This window comes from Elgaria multicarinata, chromosome 10 (assembly GCF_023053635.1).
Source record: "Elgaria multicarinata webbii isolate HBS135686 ecotype San Diego chromosome 10, rElgMul1.1.pri, whole genome shotgun sequence".
Lineage (NCBI taxonomy): Eukaryota > Metazoa > Chordata > Lepidosauria > Squamata > Anguidae > Elgaria > Elgaria multicarinata.
Genome location: NC_086180.1, coordinates 49,379,941 through 49,400,719, shown reverse-complemented (window position 1 = coordinate 49,400,719; position 20,779 = coordinate 49,379,941). Strand labels below are relative to the sequence as shown.

At 39.0% G+C, this 20,779-nt stretch overlaps 1 protein-coding gene across 3 annotated transcripts in view; it reads left to right on the top strand.

Annotated features, from left to right (window-relative positions):
• Positions 1-20,779, top strand: part of LRBA (LPS responsive beige-like anchor protein) — a 424,729-nt gene that overhangs the window by 83,101 nt on the left and 320,849 nt on the right. For all 3 annotated transcript variants that reach the window (XM_063136108.1, XM_063136109.1, XM_063136107.1), the window contains exons 23-28: positions 10,976-11,980; positions 12,741-12,916; positions 14,782-14,935; positions 16,629-16,809; positions 18,082-18,212; positions 18,734-18,841. In XM_063136108.1, the coding sequence (XP_062992178.1) occupies positions 10,976-11,980; positions 12,741-12,916; positions 14,782-14,935; positions 16,629-16,809; positions 18,082-18,212; positions 18,734-18,841 (1,755 nt within the window). The remainder of the gene's footprint in view (positions 1-10,975; positions 11,981-12,740; positions 12,917-14,781; positions 14,936-16,628; positions 16,810-18,081; positions 18,213-18,733; positions 18,842-20,779) is intronic.

Sequence of the window (20,779 nt, the reverse complement as noted above, 5' to 3'; positions counted from 1 at the left end):
CTTAACCTACAGTGTATTCTTTCTTCTTGTTGTTTATTTCATTCTACACCGCCCCATAGCCGAGGTGCTCTGGGCAGTTTATGTATATATTTTTAACTACATAGATAATAATTTTATTATCAGACTTTCTTTTTATTATATTTGCTATCTCCAGTAAGCCCAACTCAGTTGTTTTGTCACCACTTTTCTAAAGGTTGGGAGATACGTCCTGCTTTGGTTTGTAATGCGGATTAGTTAACTTGCTTTTAAGTCTTGTGTTGTGTATGTGATTTTATTTTTAAAGTAAAGAATAAATTGCCTTTCTCTCCAAATAGAATCATAGAATAGCAGAGTTGGAAGGGGCCTACAAGGCCATCGAGTCCAACCCCTTGCTCAATGCAGGAATCCACCCTAAAGCATCCCCGACAGATGGTTGTCCAGCTGCCTCTTGAAGGCCTCTAGTGTGGGAGAGCCCACAAACTCCCTAGGTAACTGATTCCACCGTCGCACTGCTCTAAATAAAGTTTAGCTTGGATCAAAAATGAATCCCATTTGTATTTAAGATGTAAATATTGAGCCAGAGACCAGAGGAGTCAGTGGTCATAGTGCATGTCAGCACTAATGGCATTTGGAAATGTAGATGTGAGGTTCCTGAAAGCCAAATTTAGGGCGTTAGGTAGGAAGCTGAAAGTCAAGACCACCAAGGTAGCTTTCTTTGAAATGTTACCTGTTCCATGCACAGGGCCAGATAGACAGGCAAAACTGAGTGGTCTCAATGTATGGACCTTACGGTAGTGTAAGGAGTTTAGATTTGTTAGGCAGTAGGGAACGTTTTGGCACAAGTCAGTCCTGTACAAATGAAATGGGTTCCTCTTGAACCAGACTGCTGCCGCTCAAAATGAGAAAGGAGGAAAAGCAGCTTTTAAACTGAACTATTGGGGGAAACTGACAGGAGCTCGGGGGATTGGGGAGTTATTTCTTTATTTTACTTTAAATGCCCAGTAACACATGTTTTCTGGGCAGTAAACAATACATTAAAAATAACTTACAAACCAAAAAGCAACGTATAAAAACAGCACATAATAAAACCAAGATACATTCAGCAACAAGGAGGAAAACACCACTTCACTTAAAGCAAAGGAAAACAGCACCAATAAAAGTACATTGATTTTTTAGCACTAAAAACAGTTCTTAAAATGCCTGAGAGAATGAAAATGTGGCAACGAAAAGAGCATGACAGGAATGCCAGAGCATAATATAAATCCCTTCCCAGGAGAGGGCATTCCACAGACAGGATGCCACCACTGTAAAGATTTTCTTATAGCCCCCCCCCCCCCACCTTGCCTCATTTGATGGGAACCTCAATGAGGGACTTGGATGATGACCTTAGTGTTTGGGTAGGTAAATATGGGAGGAGATGCTCCTTCAGGTTACCTGGCCCTAAGCCATTAACGGTGCCCAGGACGTAGTATGAGATGTCAGTGTTGTTGATTAGAACAGTGACCGCAATGCTATTAAATTTAATTTATATATATATATATATATATATATATATATATATATGAAAAATTGCCAAGACCAGTACAGACACATTTGACTTTAAAAGAAAAAAAACTTTGTAAAATGCGGGAACTGGCAAAAAAGAACATTGAAAAGGAAAGTCTGGAGGGTCAAATCTTTCCAAAATGCTCAGGGTTTATGCTCATCAAAGCCACATTACTAGAAGCTCAGGTTCTAGTAATGTGGTTCTGCTGGTCAGGAAAGGCACCATGAAGTCCAAGAGGATACTAATGTATTTAATGAGCAGCGTCAAGGAAGCTGTTGGCAAAAGAAGTCTTCCTTCAGAAACTGGAAATCTTTTCCAAATGGGGAGAACAAAAGGGAGCACAGATTTGTAAAAAAGAAATACAAGTTGGCAATAAGAGATTCAGAAATATTTTGAGGATCATATTGCTAATAACAGCAATATATTTTTTTACATCAGAAGCAGGAAAACAACTAGGGAGGCAGTTGGACCACTGGATGACAACAAAAATAGAGGAGTAATAAAGGAGGATTAGGAGATGGCTGAGAAGCTGAATTAATTCTTTGTGTCTGTGTTCACTGAAGAAGACATACGGGAGATACTGAATTGATATTTTCAGGAAGGGAGTCTGAGCAACTATGGCAAGTAGTGGTAAAAGAGATGACGTTTTTGATCTTATTGACAAATTGAAAACAAAGAAATGATGAAGTCCAAATGGTATCCGTCTGAGAGGTTTTAAAGAAAAATGTAAAATTGCTGATCTTCTAACAAAATACATAACATGTCCCTAAGTTTTGTATCACAGGACTGGAGAGTAAGCAAAGTAATGTGAATTTTCAAAAAGAGATTTAGGTAATTATAGAGTGGATAGCTTAACATCTGTTCCAGTTAAATTGGTGAAAAGTATTATTAAAGATAAAATTATCAAGCATATAGAAGGCAGAGTCTAGTTGAAAAAGAATTATCATGGCTTCTGGGAATCTAAGTCCTGCCTCCATTTTATTTTAGAGCCAATGCATTATTTTTTTACTTTAAAGGTGTAGCTAGCAACTATGTTTTTCTTTTTTGCTCTAGAGTAAGTGCAGGCTCCCCTGATCAGAACCCTAGCTTGCGTACAGGAGCACTTTAACCTTTCCTTCCTGTTGTAGACCAATCTAGATCTGGGGCGGAGTGGGGGCTGCAATATATATTGCCAAATAATGTTACATGTGCTTTAATAGACCACTAGTTGGCAATATGAATTGCAGGCACAGGAGTTCGAACCTAGGTCAGGTTCTCTGTTGGGGCAAAGGGTTAAAGTCCCCCAAGCTAAGATTACTCTAGTTTACTCTAGAGTAAAAGAAAAAAAGTTTCTAGCTACATCTTTAATGTATTGTTTGACCCTTCAGTGTCCGTAGCCATGTGGAAAGGAGTGATCCTGTAGACATTGTTTACTTGGACTTCTAAATTGTTTTTGACAATTTTCCCCTCCAAAGATGTCTGAGCAAACTTATCATTCATGGGATAAGAGGAGAAGTTCTGTTATAGCTTGGTAACTACTTACGGAACTGTCTTTTGTCTGATCCAGTTGCTGCTCTTATGTTATTATGGGTGTGTTGGAAGGCTTCATGCTGATACATTTTCAGGAGTATTTATTTGGAACTGATGGAAAGATACCTGTCAGGAAAAGTAAGCACTGAGAAGTTACCAATATTTGTTCCTAGATTTCTCTGTTTTTGTACTGTTTGAAAAATACATTCCGCCAATGATCGTAATACACTATTGGTGGGCATGATCAGTTTTATAATAATTGAAAAATATTCTCCCTCAACAGTATAAGATATACCTTAAATGTGGTATGAGTCATGATAGCTAATCTTGTCAATTAAAACATTTTAACAGATTATTGAAAATGAAAAAATCATTTTTCTTTTGACAGTTAAACTAAATCGCTTGGACGCAATACAGTCTTTTGATCTGTGTTATAAGAAGCTTGCTGGTATGGGGGCCAAGAGATTTGTTATGTTGGGGAAAGTGCCAGAACGCGCAAAGGCTTTTGTGTGTACAGTACCTCTGTTCCTCTTTGACTGATTCATTTCCCTGGGATTGATATCAGCAGGTATTGGTGCCTCTAGTCAAAGTTGATTTGTTTTCTGAATGGTGTGGAGGGTTTCCAGGCCTGAACTGTTAGCGTTGCTCGTAGGAGGGTGAAAAAACAGGTCAATAAAGCTCTCATTAGGATAAAAAATAGTAACATTTGCTGGAATTATGAATAGCTTATTGATGGGGTTTAGCAGCACAAGGAGCTAATTTCCAGTAAACCTTATAATATTAAAAAGAGAGAAAAAGGTGTTCTGTTGCTTGCCTGGATGTCCAGCCTCCTTTCTCCTTGAGTCTTGACTTCATCCCCTGTGTGATATATGCACAAGTTACAGGGAATAACAAATACTAAATCTTCATAAATAGCTAAATTTTCATCCTTGTGCACTGTTCTAGGCCCGAATATGTCACCATAACCTTTTTGCATAGCACATTCTAATCTTCCTGTCTAGCAATTAGTGAATGTTGAATGTCAAATTAAGTTAAAATTAATGGCGGTGGTTTGGTGTTGGGGAAGCTGTATTTATTAGCTTGCAACTGTCTTTAACTAGTAGTGCATAGAGGAGCTTTCCAAATGTTGCAAATGGCTATAGATTAGGCATCAAATGATTGTGAAGATAAATGAATGGCCTTTTAGCTTGCTAATTTAAAGCAATATCTGGTAATTAATTGTGAATTATCAGCTTCTCCATTGCAAACACCTAGAGGGAAATGTAAAATGAACAGATACAGGTAAATGTGGAATTCTCTTAGCTAACATTATAATTTCATGTTGTTAGAGGTTTACAATTACAGTAACAGGAATTCATGCCATGGCTTGACAGTTTTTAAAAGTCTCTTGATTCTTTTTGGGGCTGTTCAGACAACATGCTAAACCATGGTTAGGCGACTAACTATTTGCTTCTTTTGCAGCAAATGGTTAGTAAGCATATTTAAACTGTAGTTATGTAGCCACCATGGCTAGGAATGGTTCATATGACACACTAAGTCATGGTCCACATGACCTGCTAAGGCATAATGTTTATCTCAAAATGTTTAACCACTATGGCTTAGCATGTCGTTTGAACAGGCTTATTCTTTTTTTCTTCCTACCCCCAATAGTATCTTCCTTTTTTATTGTTAGCATAACAATAAAAAAGCAAACAAATGGATTTTTCCTTTGGTTGTGAATTAGTGATAAGGTAAGAATAATATTAGTTCTAGTAATTGGTAATAGGGAAAGAGGATCCTGTTTTACATATAGGTCTTGATATAGTGCACAGGTATGCATGCTTAAGCTTTGAAATAACGTAGGGTTGTAACTATTGCAACAATCCTGACCGCAGTTTGTGAACATTGCCTACTGAACAAAGCCTCTCTTAGCACAAAATTCAACCTGAATGCCATTTGACATTGACCCTTTCCCCTTATTAATATGAACAAAAAAGTGCTTCTGTTTGCCCCATGAGCATATAGATGCAAAGTAATTGTATTCCATAGATTTGATTTGTTGAACAGATTACAAATTCTTAGAATATTAGTGAAATATTTTCCAAATGGGTACCTATTTAACAGGTACTGTACCTAATTTCTTCATATGTGTAAACACTAAAAAGAATCTTGTGGCATTTAAAGATTAACAGTTATGTTGTGGTATAAGCTTTTGTGGACTAGAACCCGCATGAGTAGTTCCATCTGATCAAGTGAGCTTTATTCTGCGAAAGCTGATGTCTCAACATATCTGTTCATCTTTAGGTGTCGCAAGTCTTGGACTCTTAGAGCATATCAAAGAAAAGCATGTCTGTTATGTATAACACTTCATTGAAAAATCTGAATCTGTAGTTGACACTAGAGTTCTCCTGGGAACCATTGCTTTTGGCTGGCAAAATACGTTCCATTTTGTATGGAAACTGAATGTCAAAACATTGCAAGTGGGTGTTAAATTTTGATTTTTTAAAAAATGTTTGGTACATGATGTGTGTAACAAGAAATAGGTCAAAATGTTATGTTAATATGTGAAAAATGTAATTTCTTTTAGATGGGAAGTTAATGGTTTGAAAGCAACTTTTCAGTAGCATTAATGGTGCCTGTCACCACACCCCTCTTGGTGAAGTGGCTTAGCATGTAGGTTGTCCACCCCCATGCTCTGAACCTCGGGGGTAGAAGATATAGTTCCCAGGTACGATTCTTGGCATCTCCCAAGTAGGACTGGAAATAACACCTGTCTGAAACTGTGGAGCGCAGTTATCAGTCAATATAAATCCTAACCTCTGGTTTAATTGGAGACTATGTACTTTGCATATTGAAGGACTGGGGGGGGTAGTATTTTCAGATGCATGGATAGTGGGCTCCAGAGAATTGTTTCCAGGGTCTATCTCTTGGCTGTACTTTCCACTCATTTCCCAGCCCTTCCTACCCAAGATCCCATGTAAGTGACGCTTTCTCAAATAGGCCTTTCAATGACTTTGCCTCTTTCTTCAATGCTAAAATCCGAACTATTCGCTCCGATCTGGCCAGCTCTGCTCCGCTTCCAGCTCCTGTTCCTCACCTGTCAGTTCCTCCTGCAACTCTCTCGGCGTTCCCTTCGGTCTCAGCTGATGAACTGTCTAAAATACTGCGCTCGTCGAAGCCTTCCACTTGTTCCCGTGATCCGATTCCCTCTCGCGTCTTTATTAATCTTATCCCCGCTATCCTCCCGTCCTTGCTTCACATCATTAATTCTTCTCTGTCCTCTGGTTCATTTCCTTCTGCTTTTAAACATGCTACAGTCTCTCCCATTCTCAAAAAACCCACTCTTGATCGACTATCTCTGTCTAACTACCGACCTGTCTCTCTGTTGCCCCTTGTCTCAAAGATTCTGGAACATGTGGTCTACTCTCGTTGTCTTGACTTTCTCTCTAGTAACTCTGCTCTGGATCCCTTTCAATCTGGATTCCGTCCTTTGCATTCCACTGAAACAGCCCTTACCAAGATCACCAATGATCTTCTCACTGCCAAGTCTAAGGGCCATTATTCCGTTCTTATTCTCCTTGATCTAACTGCGGCCTTTGACACGGTTGATCACGATCTTCTCTTAGATTCCCTCCATGACCTTGGACTCTGTGGCTCTGTCTATAACTGGTTCGCCTCCTATCTAGAGGGTCGCTCTTTCAGCGTGTCGGCTAACGGCAGCTCGTCCTCCTCTTTTCCCCTTTCAGTAGGGGTTCCGCAAGGCTTGGTGCTTGGCCCGTTGCTGTTTTCTTTATACATGCTGCCCTTGGGTAAGCTTATTCAATCTCATGGCCTCCAATATCACCTGTATGCCGATGATACACAATTATATCTCTCATCTCCGGAACTTTCTCCTGATGTCCACAATCGTATCTCGGCATGTCTTTCAGATATCTCAGCCTGGCTGCTTCATCGTCGTTTGAAACTTAATATGGCAAAAACTGAACTGCTTGTTTTTCCTCCTAAACCTTCTCCTTACCTCTCATTCTCTCTTACTGTCAACGATGTCACGCTTACTCCAGTCAAGGAAGCTCGTAGTCTTGGCTTTATATTTGATTCCTCACTCTCCTTTATTCCTCATATCGAGGCAGTAGCTAAATCCTGTCGTTTCTTCCTGTATAATATTGCCAGGATTCGACCATTTTTGTCTGTCTCTTCTGCCAAGACTCTCGTTCACGCACTGGTTATCTCTCGGTTGGACTACTGCAACCTTCTTCTCTCTGGCCTTCCCTCGTCTCACATCAGTCCGCTGGTCTCTGTCCACCACTCTGCCTCTAAGATCATCTTCTTGGTCCGCCGCTCTGACCATGTCACTCCACTTCTGAAATCTCTTCATTGGCTTCCAATTCACTCCAGAATCCAATATAAACTTCTCCTGCTGACCTTCAAAGCTTTTCACGGTCTAGCTCCTTCCTATCTCTCCTCTCTCATCTCACACTATTGCCCCGCTCGTGCTCTCCGCTCCTCTGATGCCATGCTTCTCGCCTGCCCAAGGACCTCCACTTCCCTTACTCGGCTTCGTCCTTTTTCTTCTGCTGCCCCTTATGCCTGGAATGCTCTTCCAGAACACTTGAGAACTACCAACTCAATCACTGCTTTTAAAACTCAGCTAAAAACTTTTCTTTTCCCTATAGCTTTAAATATTGAGTTTGTTCTGACTCTATACTGTTAGCCTCACCCTACCCGGTGCCTGTTTACACTTCCCTGTGCCTGTTTGCATTCTCTTTCCCTCCTTACTGTTTACTACAACTTTATTAGATAGTAAGCCTATGCGGCAGGGTCTTGCTATTTACTGTGTAATCTGTACAGCACCATGTACATTGATGGTGCTATATAAATAAATAATAATAATAAAATAATAATAATAATAATAATCCTGTTGGGCATACTTCATAACATTAAAGAAGGTCAGCTAAAGGCAAGGAGATCAGTAAACTTGTATACACCAGTTGCTGGGGAACATGGGCAGTAGGGTGTTGTTGAACCTGTATCCTGTGCTTGGGTTCCTGGTCAATCACTCTGTGAACAGAATGCTGGACTACATGGACCCTTGGTCTGATCCAGCATGGCTCTTCTTATGTTCTTATGTGCAAGGTATATCTGCCTGTTCCCTTCAAAAATGGTTAGTGATGAAGGAAAGCTCATTCACAGTACATAGATATTTCTAAGCAGGCAAAACCTTGGTTGAAGAAACTGATTTTGGGAGCCACTTGCAGCCTTAGTAGATAGTTCTTGATATATGTTTCAGTAGTCTGACTTTCAGCATATGGTAGCTTCCTATGAAAGTTTCTGTTTTCCCCTCTATCATGTATGGATTAGTAAAATGTCAGTTTTGGTTAGTAAACCACACCATGAGGGTTTTTCATAGAAAGGTAGAGTATAAATGCTCCAGGTGGTTCCACATAGACTCATCCTCCAATTGGAGTCCACCAGGGGAAGAGCCTTCAGCGTGGTAGCCTATGAAATTCCCTGCCTCTGGAGGTCAGGCAGGTGCCAACTTTGTATTCCTTTCGGCGCCTCCTGAAAAGTCATTGTTCCAGGAAGACTTCCCTTGATGACCAGCCATGGTTCACTTTGCATTTTGCTTCTTTTAAAAACATTTTTAATGTGTTTTTATTCCATTTTTATTTTATTTTATCTTGTACACTGCTCTGAAATTTTGAATGGGGAGCAGTATATAAATATTATAAATAATTAACAAATAAATAAATAAATAAATAAATAAAACATAAATGATACATCAAAGACTCATTTTATCCTGGTTAGTGATAGGTCATTATCTATTTCTTCTCTTTTATAATGTATATTGGTGCACGCTGAAGCAGAGAAAAATCCTACATGTCATATACCCTCTTGCTAAGGAATCTGTGGTTGTACAAAAAGAAAAGCTTCTGGCAGTTGTTTCCTATTATTAGTCTCTGTTTCCTACAGCAGTTAGACATGTACTTTCTTACTAAGATCCGGGAGAAGAATATGTAATGTGTTACTGGATGAGAAAGTGTCCATGCATTTCCTTGACAAAGCTTACTTCCCTGAGACTGGTTTGCCTAAGGGAATATTTAATGCTGCAGATACCAAGTTAGCTGATGAAAAACTCTACAGGGCTTAGGGCATCTCTTTGGGAAATGAATCTTAAAAACCTGAGGTATAAATCTCTCGACTCATCTCACCTTTGTCAGGAAGAATGAAAAACTATATTGCTGACATAGAGAAGATAGAGTGAACTAAACAGAAGAGTATGAATGCATGATAGGAACTAGGAACAAAATACTGATTCACATTTGCTTAACAAACAGCCATTGCCGTATGTTCAGTAGGTGTGCATGTGTCTACCTAGAGATTTTACTTTACTTTCAGCCCATCTATTTTCTCTGATGTTGGCGATTGCATATTCAATGCAAGTAACTCAAACTCTTCCCAGGGAAATTCTTCATACTACGCTGACATTATCATGTCTCCTGTATATCATTTGATGAGTAGTGTAGTGTGGAGATTTTATTATATATAGCATAAAAGTAATGAATTTATAAAAATAAAATTAAACATGTGCTTGGTTGGTTCTAGGGAAGCATTTCATCCATTAGAATACTCTGAGAATAAGTATATAATTCTTCTATTTTAATCAGTTTATATCTTTGCCATATTTATCTCTGCGGCTTAATAAGTGAGATGAAAAATGAGTTAATCTGTGGGGATCTTGCCTTGAGACATGCAATCTTTTAAAAGTTACAGGAATGGTGTGGGAGCCTAATTTCACGGTGCAGCTATTAACCCTTCCATATGGCTCTCAACTATATATACAGGGTCATTGTGCAAATCCTTAACATTAAATTGTCACAACTTCATCTTGAAGATCCATACAATTGACCCTGCCCATAAGGCTAAAGGTCTTTACATATTAATATATGTTCTGCTCCCATTTTATTCCTGTCTGCCCTGCCTCCCACACACTGGGGGGACATCTGTAGCAGGAAGCTCTGCTCTACACATGTAGGTTCTCACCATATATGGTGCCATGATTGCACAAGATGCATACTCAGTGGGGGGGGGGGTGACTGATTGCTGAGGGCAGGGCCAGTGAAGGTTCCCACTTTGTATGATTGTAATTGTGTGATTTGAATGACTGAGGAGGATTTACATTGCAACTTACTGGATCTTATTTTACATTGTTTTTAGCTGTTTTAAATACTTTTGGTATGTTTTTGCTGTAAGACAGTTTGAGTATGTTTATGGTTGCAATCCTATGAAGATAGTCAGCAGCCTCCGAACTCAGAGACTGCCGAGTATCCAGTGTAGGGGGGCTGGACTGCGAAGGCAATCTTTGCCTCAGCTCTCCAGCCACCCTGCATTTCTGTTAGACAGGTGATTTCGGAGAGAGAAGGAAGGAAACTGGGGCAGCCATAGGAAAGATTGTATGGCCAACACCCCATTCTCCTCCCCTCCCCCTTTACCTTGTCTCCATGGTATAGGAGGGGGAGGGGAGCATGGTTTCCTGGTTATGAGGTCAGAGACAGGAAAATGAACAATCCTATGGCCAAACACACTCTCCATTAAATAAAATAAACGCCTTATGTTTCAAAGAATACCCTTAAGATTAAAAAAAGGTTCTATCTAGGCTTGAGCTCTGGTTAAAACGAAATCTATGCCAGACCTTCAGATAGAGATCTATTCTTATGAAGTGTTAACCTAAAATCCAGAAGATTAGACAATATTCCGTGAGTCAATTTGTATTGGTACAATAAAGGTTATCTTGAGATACATGGTCATGATGACATCTATGTAAGATTGCCCTGCAAATTTGTATATTAAACTCATCCACTGAGTAAAAACTTCGTAATAGAATTTGTAGGTTGTTCCAACTTTAACTGCGTAGGATACTGTAAACTTTAAATATTTACCAAATTGAAATCGTTCTTTTTAAAGGTAACTTTTGAAATACACAAAGAGAGCCTTTCTCAGATGTTCAGGGAATATCAAGAGAAAGGAGACGACGGCAGCAGTGCTGGTCCATCAACCCTGCTCAGAACTGTCTCAGGTAGTGGTAAAGAAGCTGAAGTTACAGAAGGGCACCAACGTCTGGAAATAAAAGAAGCTGATACTTCTGCAAATGATGATAGGGATGGGAATGTTAAAAACAGTCCTCTGATGGCTGAAGCTAGATCATCTGATTTTGAAGAACAAATTAGTTCAGAAATGAATGAAGAAAAGAGAACAGAAAGAGAGAGTGGTCAGAGAACGCCTGATTTAAATGAAGCACCTTGTTTAGAAATTCCTCTGCAGACTGAAGTGACAAAACAGAGCCCAGAAGCCACCTCTGAAATGATTGGAACAAACCATGAGGGAGAAATGGTAACTGCTGCTGATGCACAATCACCTTCTATCGACGGAGAGACGCTTGAAAGCCCGGAGATATTAGAAAAGCTAACACCAGATGTGGAGGAGGAGGAGGAAGATTTTGTTGATTTAAAAGAGGAGAGCAACCTACCTTTTACCTCAGAGGAATGTACTGGTAAACCCAGTGAAGAACATAACTTGTGTGAAAGCCAGGAAACACCAGCAATACAAGAGAATTCTGTTCCATTGAAAGAACCTGATTCTGTGGCTTTAGAATCCAAAGGTGCTGAAGCATCAGTGGAAACAGAACAACAGCCTGACTCCTTGCCAGTCGTTAGTACTTCTGAAATAAATGGTGCAAAGGGTCAACCAGATTCAAATGTTGTGGAGAAGTCGAATGGAGAAAATAGCGATCATCCCCAAACCAAAACAGTTGTTGATAATATGCAGCCACCTACTTCAGAAACATTGGTGGCTGCAGACAAGAAAATTGCCAAACTTGATGTTTCCAGTGTTGCATCAGACACTGAAAGACTGGAGTTGAAGTCCAGTGCAAGCCTGGAAGTTAATCAGCCTCTTAGGACTATTCCTGAGGTACGTTTTACAGTACTGCTTGCTGTTTACTTAATCTAAAATGTTAATAAGATTACAAGATATTTGACACATGTCCAATTTTAAATGACTTTTCTCAGTAGACGTGTACTTCGTAATGGCTACTGTCGGTTGCAAAAGAGCTGTCCTAATCAATCTAGAGAATTTTGTGGAAATTAGATGATTAATTGCAAATATTATAAAGCTGAGCATAAGTGTCAGTTAAATGTCTATATCTTTAAACACCGTTTTTTAAAAAAATTAAATTAAAACTAGAATTGACTTAAATATGCCTCACCCACTTATCATCCCTTTAGCATCCAGGTCAGTGATGCTAAGTGATTTAGTAGTTAAACAGTGATGTACCTAAGTGCTTCCCTCCTGCAGGGACACCTTCCAATGGATAACCATCATCCCACACCATACTTCCTCAAAGGAGGGAGATCACAGTCAGCAGCAATATATGCACCCTATGTGGTAAGGTTTAGCTGCTGCTTATATTTGTCTTGGCTGGCAGAGATGGTGGCACAATTGCTCTGTAGTGTGTAGAATTTATATAATTAGTTGCCATTTCTAACTTCTAAAATGTAGTCCTCAAATGTCATTGACTTTCTAGAATTAGTCATTTGAGTTTCACAGGCTGTTTCTTTACATTTTCAAGGTATGTACAGTTTTCCTAAACTTAGATTCCTATTTGGATTCAGGTCTGAAATATTTCAGTTGGAACTTCAACTTGATTTTTACATAAATTTTATTTGTCAAGATGTCCAGGCAGCAAGATTCATCTGGTCAAAACATAGGAGCTGTGTCAGATGGACAAAGAAGGGATTCTAGGTCTACCATGTTTCGAATTCCTGAATTCCGATGGTCACAAATGCACCAACGCTTACTCACAGACCTGCTCTTTTCAATAGAAACAGACGTACAAATGTGGAGAAGGTAAAGTATGTTCTGTAAAATCTTAGGCATTAGATTCCACATCATAACCAAAACCCGTGAGTTGTACCTTTCCTAATGGTAGAAATAGGTTGAAGTATATTTTTAAATAGTTAAACTATAAAATAAAACTGAGCTAAGAACTCTGACTTGTCAGAATGCCCAATTTACTGGGGCTGTGAGCAAATAATAATAGCTGATTGATCACTTGATTACATTAATATAGACGTGTATACTAAAAAAAAATTGGAGTGCCGTTATTCCCATCAAAATGCTACAATTGCTTTCCTTGGTTGAATTTTTCCTTCTATACAGCCCTTTTAGTATAGGGATTCTTCATCTTCAAGAGCTACGTAGCAGGAAGAATGTATTCTTACTTGGAATGTGTTTGGGGAGGGTGGCAGGAGGAATAGTTTATTAATACCTAACAGCACCTGCAAGTTATTGCTTTTTCTCCTCAAAACTTCCCCACTCCCCTTGTGCTGTGCTGCTTCTCAGCTGATCTCTGTTTGCTTTCACTACAAGTAAGATCAGAATGGCTCAAAAAGGCTAAGCTTTGAGCAGCACTTGAAATGCTGCATGGGCCTTACCTTCATGTGACCTTGGCTGCTTTAGAATCCTGAATCTAGACAAGGCTGGCCCAAGACATTCTGCTGCCTGAGACAAAAAACAAGATGGTGCCCTCTCCCATTCTGTGTACATATGCCAACTGGACTGTATCTTCAATACTGGCCATTGGAACAGCATCCTCCACTGCACCTGAAGGCAAACTAGCTAGCTTAGGGTCACAGGGCAGGCCACTTGGAATACAACTCTCTCTCCTAACACCTTGTTGCTGCCTCTTAGCATCTGCTGCCTGAAGCAACTGCTTCACTCTGCCTAGTGATTGGTCGGCCCTAAATCTAGGAACATTAAAGAGTGAAGCTCCAGAAATGAATTTTTAATTGCATGTAAATTAATTGCACAGATTCATCTGTCAAAGTATGTTGTTCTACTGCAATAATCAGGCATGCATGCAGGGCCAGGCAGCTTGTAGTCCTCCAGATGTTTTGAGGTTGCAACTCCCATCAGCCATAGCTAACATAGCCAGTGGTAAGGTATAATGGGAATTGTGGGCCAAAATATCTGGAATGCCTCAAGTTGCCCACCCTTGTTTATAGCTGTTAACTTTGTCTCATGGGTGCTATTTCAAAAGCACAATCCAGAATATTCAAAACATTTTTGTGTGTGTACATAGACTCTGGGAGCAGAAAACTATCAGATTGTGTAATTTGACCTTGTTTATTACACTATTCTTTAAATATAAACCATCCTTATAAAATGTACAAACGATCTGTACTAAATCACATATGCTACAGGTGCCTTGATGGAGACTTAAACTGTAGAAGGAAGGTAATGTGTTGATTTGTTGAAACCGGAATTAAATTTCCTTATGTTTTATATCTTTAAAATCCTTTTTCTTAAAAGGGGAAGTTTGTGAGCTCTTTGTAAGATCCTAGTTTCCTCTTAAGAGGCTTGAGTTCAGATCTAGTTTATATCTCGAGGGAAACTTACTTTGATGATTTATACAGTGTCTTTTGCTGCAGTAGATAATCAGACTTCATAATAATAAATAATTATTCACCACACACTTAAACACAGTTGCCAGTCTGTGTTCTGGAGAGGATTAGAAGCATAAGGAAAGGGCATTTTCAGGTCAAGACAAAGGTGCATTGACAGTTTAGGATACTAATGTGCAGTTTTTGGCTGTAGGAGAGTTTTCTGCCTGATACAACTAAATAATAATGACCTAAATAAACACTTCCCAAAACTGCAAGTCAAATTACATATCTCCTACATTTGTTAATATTGTTTTTATTTTTGACTAGCCATTCTACCAAGACCGTGATGGACTTCGTGAACAGCAGTGACAATGTCATCTTTGTACATAACACAATTCATCTCATCTCTCAAGTGATGGATAATATGATAATGGCTTGTGGTGGCATATTGCCTTTGCTTTCTGCTGCTACATCTGCTACAGTAAGAAATTCAATTTCTATTGCAGAAGTGCTGCTTTGTGGGAGGGTGCCTTTCCATGTGCTTTGAATTATAGGAGATTGACTCCCATGCTCAGGTGGACTTGTTTATGGCTGTGCAGTGAAGGAAAAAGGGAGGTGGTCCATGGGGCAGCATCAAGTAACCTGGCTATATGATCTTGAACTCATGTTTCTCTTGGGCACGGAGCCAAGCCTATTGATTTATTTATCTGTGGGTGGTTCACAAAAGTACAAGCAAAATAAAACCTAGCAGCAATGCAGACATTTAAAATACAGATTTAAAATAACAGAGTTAAAAGACTAGGATAGTAAATTGCTAAAACACTGGGAAAATAAAAAGGTGTTCACCTTGTGCCAGAAGAACGTCGGTGCCAGGTGAACCTCTCTAGGGAGCTCATTCCACTGCCGCGGTGCCACAGCAGAAAAGGTCCTCCTCCTGTAAGCCACATGCCTCGCTTCCTTTGGTAGGGGATCACAGAGAAAGACCCCTGAAGATAATCTTAGGGTTTGGGCAGGTACATATGACTTAAGTCTAGCTTATTTAAGGGGGCAGAAGCCTGGAGTCAGCCTGTTTTCTCTCTGCTAGAAATGTGCCTTCCCTCCTGCCCCACACGTTTTCGCGTAGTATTCTGGCTCTGCTTTCTATTTTAAGACTATGTATACATAGCTTTTCATCACTTGCCCCATGCCTAGGAGCACCAGATTGGCACTGGTGGCCTATTCCGTGTTTTATGTTTTTTCACATTCCCCACAGTCACCCTCCCCACAAGTGTGTGTGTGGTTTGGCAGTGTGCTATTGCACCCATGTTCTACTTGTGGATTTCCCACAAACATCTCGTTGGCCACTGTATGAACAAAACAAGATGGATCCTTGGTATGATCCAGCACGGGGCTTCTTATTTTCTTATACTTTTGTTGTTGCAACTGCTGATTTTGCTTTGAGCTTGCACTCTTCACATATAATGGTGCCCTTTCTGAGGAGGCTGTTCACACATACTGCTTGCTCACAGGTTTTAGGTGTGACCCACTTGCATTTCCAATTATGGATATAAATTAGGGAAACCAGGTATTAAAATTTTGCAAGCTTTTCAACTATACTTGGAACTTGTTTCATTCTAGTTTCTGGTGGCTTGTTCTGTTCCATGCCTTAAGGTAGTGGTAGGTCATGTTGCCCTACCTATGGAGAAAATTGTTTAGAACTGAAGTAACAACCAAGTATATAGTAGCTATATTTTGCCGTATAGTGTAAACATACAACATAAAGCTGATGGAGAAATTTTAACCTTCACTTAAAATGTAAAATTTGCCACCCTCACATATTCCCTGTTTCATGATTTTGACCTTTGTATTGATCTCCTTCATTTTCTTTGTGTCCATGTTCACATAAGCAGTCAAATAGAAAATGATTAGCTGCTACTGGTTCATGTTAATCAGTTGTAGCATATCAGAAAAGAATGAGATCTTCCATTTAACATAAGCTTCCTTGCCTGGCCCTCAGGAGGTTTACATTATTCACATCCCGAACATATTAGATTCCTTGTCAAGTGATGTGAGAAATTTTGAGAAACTACTCTCAATATATAGATGCACCAAATCTTACATCAATATCATTAAATTATAATAACTAAGAGGGAAACCTATAGAAATAAAATTGTTTTTAATGTTCCACTATGCAGCATGAATTGGAAAATATTGAGCCGACTCAAGGACTCTCAATAGAAGCTTCTGTAGCATTCCTCCAAAGATTAATTAGCCTTGTGGATGTATTAATATTTGCAAGTTCCCTTGGATTTACTGAAATTGAGTCAGAGAAAAATATGTCGTCTGGTGGAATTTTACGACAGTGTCTTCGACTTGGTAAGCAAATAATTGGCAAACATTACAATACAGTTTTATGGGTGTGTTTTTTAACTTGAGGTAGTCTCAGATGTGGTATGAAACACTTAATTTAAACTTATCTAAAATTACTAAACACTAAATGATTTATTCCACATATTCAGTACTGTGATAGACTTCAACTGATGTTACATATAGTGACTAAGATTGTAAACTGGGAAATTCCCCACCTGACATCAATTTGGCTACAAACTCTTCCTTAACTATGGTGGACATAAGTAAGCCAATATTCTTTCAGCCTGAACACTACATCTTCACTAGGCCAGTAGTACTGTATCCAATGTGGGTGTAAATACAATCCAGTGAAATTTCTCACCACTCCATAAATAATAAAATATGCCAGCAAAATATTAATGTAGTATTTCTTAAAACTTGTTTGACTTTTGTGTGGAGCTAAACAGATCTCTTCTTATTAAGTGATGTAGCCTACTCCCCTTTGATCAGTTTTGTTTACATTAGGATTAGAAAAATTGAAATTCATTTGTTTAATCTGCAATAGATATGTTAAATTCAGCAATGCCTATTACTTTTAAACAGATGATTAAAGGTTGTTTTTTTTAGCTCTATTCTAAGTGGTTGCACTTCGTTATAGTTTCACTGATGTCTTACTCCTGTTGGTACCCATTATATAAAATGTCATTTGGTCTGGAAAGTTCCTTTATAACTCTGACTGTGGCCCCTTTAAGAAAACCATTCACAGCATTGCATTTGCAATGCATGCCTTCTGCCTTTCTGGATTTGGCAATACTCCAGTCCATCAAAGACTTCGTATTTCTGAGTCTGGGGAGGTTGAGGATGTTTCCCACTACTTACTAAGATGCCTTATTCACAATAAAGAGAAAAAAATTAAAAAGAAAAGAAAAAAGATGCCCCTTCTATGACTATCCTAGGCATAAATTTCTCACTATCATTCTCTGGTGCCTGTCAAACAGACATCACTTAGAACAGATATGTGCTCTTCTTTCTGGCACTGATGTTTTTATCACTGCCCAGGTACCAAAATTTGCCTTGGCAGCAAGAAAATATGTGCCAAGTCCCAAACAGCTTGGGGGGGGGCATGATTCTGATCTTGTGGGATATGTGTATTTATGTATATTTAAAATGTGATTGTATTGTGTTGTTGTTGTTGTTTTCCTTTTTTCTCTTTATGTATATTGTGGTGGCCTATAGCTCTAAACCATAAAGTGACTACTGCTACTACTTTTAAACACGCTCTCTATGCTTTCATTTTAGTGTGTGCAGTGGCGGTCAGAAATTGTTTGGAGTGTCAGCAGCAGCATGCTCTAATGAAACCTAGTGGAGAAAATGTTAAGTGTCAGAAAACAGTACAAAGCTTGATAGCAGCAGGAAGGTCTGGAGCAAAGGCAAGTATCTCCTGACATTAAATGCAGGCAGATGTTGATACCGTTATCTCTGTGACCTGATGGATAAGTCTCTGGGGCTTTTGTGTAGCAATGTAATTGTTGGAGAGAAAAACGTAGCATTTGAATAACATGAACATTTATGTTAAGTTGTATATTATTTACTGTTTTACTCTGTACAGCACCATGTACATTGATGGTGCTATATAAATTATTATTATTATTATTATTATTATTATTATTATTATTATTATTATTATTCAACTTATGAATGCTGTCAGTCTTTGGAAGGGGGAGAGAAGAGTCAAGTATGTATCCTAAATTCTTCTAGAGTCATTCCCCAGTTTTCTTTGATGGTAGAACCCTTTAAAAAATTACTATCTCTCATCTAACTGATTTTTTTGTACTGCTTGGAGTTTGCTAGCTCATTGTTTTTGTAACGGTGTGGAAATAATTTTAGTTTTGGGTCCGTCTATCATTTTTTTCAAAATAAAATAATACATGCACTATTTTTTTCTGAACAGAGCCCAGTTGATATTGTGACTGGAGGAATTTCTCCAATAAGGGATATTGACAGACTTCTGCAGGATATGGATATTAACCGGCTTCGTGCAGTGGTATTCAGAGATATAGTGAGTTAGCAGTTCTTACTCATTTGCTCTTTATAGTTTGATTTTCTGAGCCAATGCAGCCCTTATACAGCTTCCTATGGTGCCAAAACCTAATGGAGTGTCTATGGGAATAATAAAACTCTGTGGGGAATAGCAGACCAAGAATTTGGGGTCAGGATGAAAGGCTTAAGCTTCCCATAAACTGCTGCCCCTGCAGGTTGCTTCAACTTTATAAACACTGCCCTCTCTCTGGTTCATAGAATGTGAATTTTCCAGTGTCTAGCTTTTATCCTTTAGGATAGCACATGTATTCTCTCTTTATTCTATTCCCAATACTAGGTCATTAAGTTACTTCATTCAAAATTGCCTGCTTGTTTCTAGATTTTTGTGGAATACCAGTTCTGGGTTCAGCTTTTTATTGTATGTATGTATATATGTATGCATTATATTGATAGTCTGCCCAATAACAAGAGTTCTCCAGGCAGATTACATGATACTAAAGTAATCATTACATGATGACTAAAGATAAAAATACAACACACAATATATCACAAACTACAATAACAACCATCAGTATAGGAGGTAAAAAGTCAATATAAACTATATAAAAGTAGCTATTCCACCATTCTATGAGGCATTTTCTACCTTGCTCTTTCCCCCTACTAATTCTTCCCATGAGGAGTAAGGAAGGGCAAACAATGGAGATTCACAACTGTGGAGGCATCTGTTGGACTTGACACAGAGCACTGGATTATATCTAACGGTTACTGCCACTTTTAGTCAACAGGGACAGAAACTTTACAGAAAGCCAGACTCCATAGTCCTTTTTAAATGTAATGTGTTTCATTAAGCTATGTAAAATTTGCCATGTTTACATGCAGTAGATAAAAAGTATGGATATGGAAAGGCCAGGTACAAGGCCTTGGGCTCTCACCCTTAGCCTGACTTGCATCCTATGGTGTTTGTGCAGATGAGAAAATAATAAATAGCACAAAAACCCTTTTTGCATCCCTTGCCATTAACATCAAAACAGAGCTCTTCTAAATACCTTCTCTTTGAATGGAATGCCGGCAAGACACTGGTCAGTTTCATTGTTGCGACAGTAAATTCACATAGTGAAAGAAACTTCGTTTTTACATGTTCACAGACATTGGCAGTGGTCAATCACTAAACTATGATGTGGTCATAAGGAGCAGCCTATGGGATTACATGCTCCCTGCTTCTTACTTTCTTCACAGGTTTATGTGCTCTTCATGCTCACTTCCATTCTTTGAGGTAACTGTAGTTTGCCATGCTATCCAACCCACACAACTGTGGTTACTGCTTTTCAATGATGCGTACAATGAATCCATGATCTTCCTTCCATGGCTGGAAAGGCTCCACTCATGGAAGGCGCCTCCACTCAATTTTTAGGGATCTCTCCTTCCCCTTTGAATCTGACTGCCTGTGTGGTGTTTTCAGGGGCATGAAGGGACTGCCATGGGAATCTGGGGTTGGGAAAGCTTGCTTCCACCAGCCCAGTGGCACACAACATGCCTAAATCTGGATTCAAAATATTGGTCACAGTGTTTGAATTGGGCTGTAGTTCGTGAAAGCTTATGCCAGAAGAAACGCGTTAGTCTTTAACGTGCCACTAGACTCTCTAATGTATTTTTAATCATCTACTTTGCTCTTTCTTTCCTGATTCCTTATCATTTTTTGACATGCTAGATATTTTATTTTTCCTTATTAGACATGTTTATAAATTGCCCCTCTGCCCAATGTGTGCTCAAGGCAAGATACATATTAGTTAGAACAACAGCAACAATAAAAACAATAACAAATCAAAAGAATCAGCTAAAAACAGGAGCGGAGACCATTTGTAGGATAAAACAGAACAAACATTAAAATCCATTAAAAGCTCAACAATACAGTCTTTACTGTCTATTTGAAACAGTGTAAATAGGCTTCCAAGGGAGG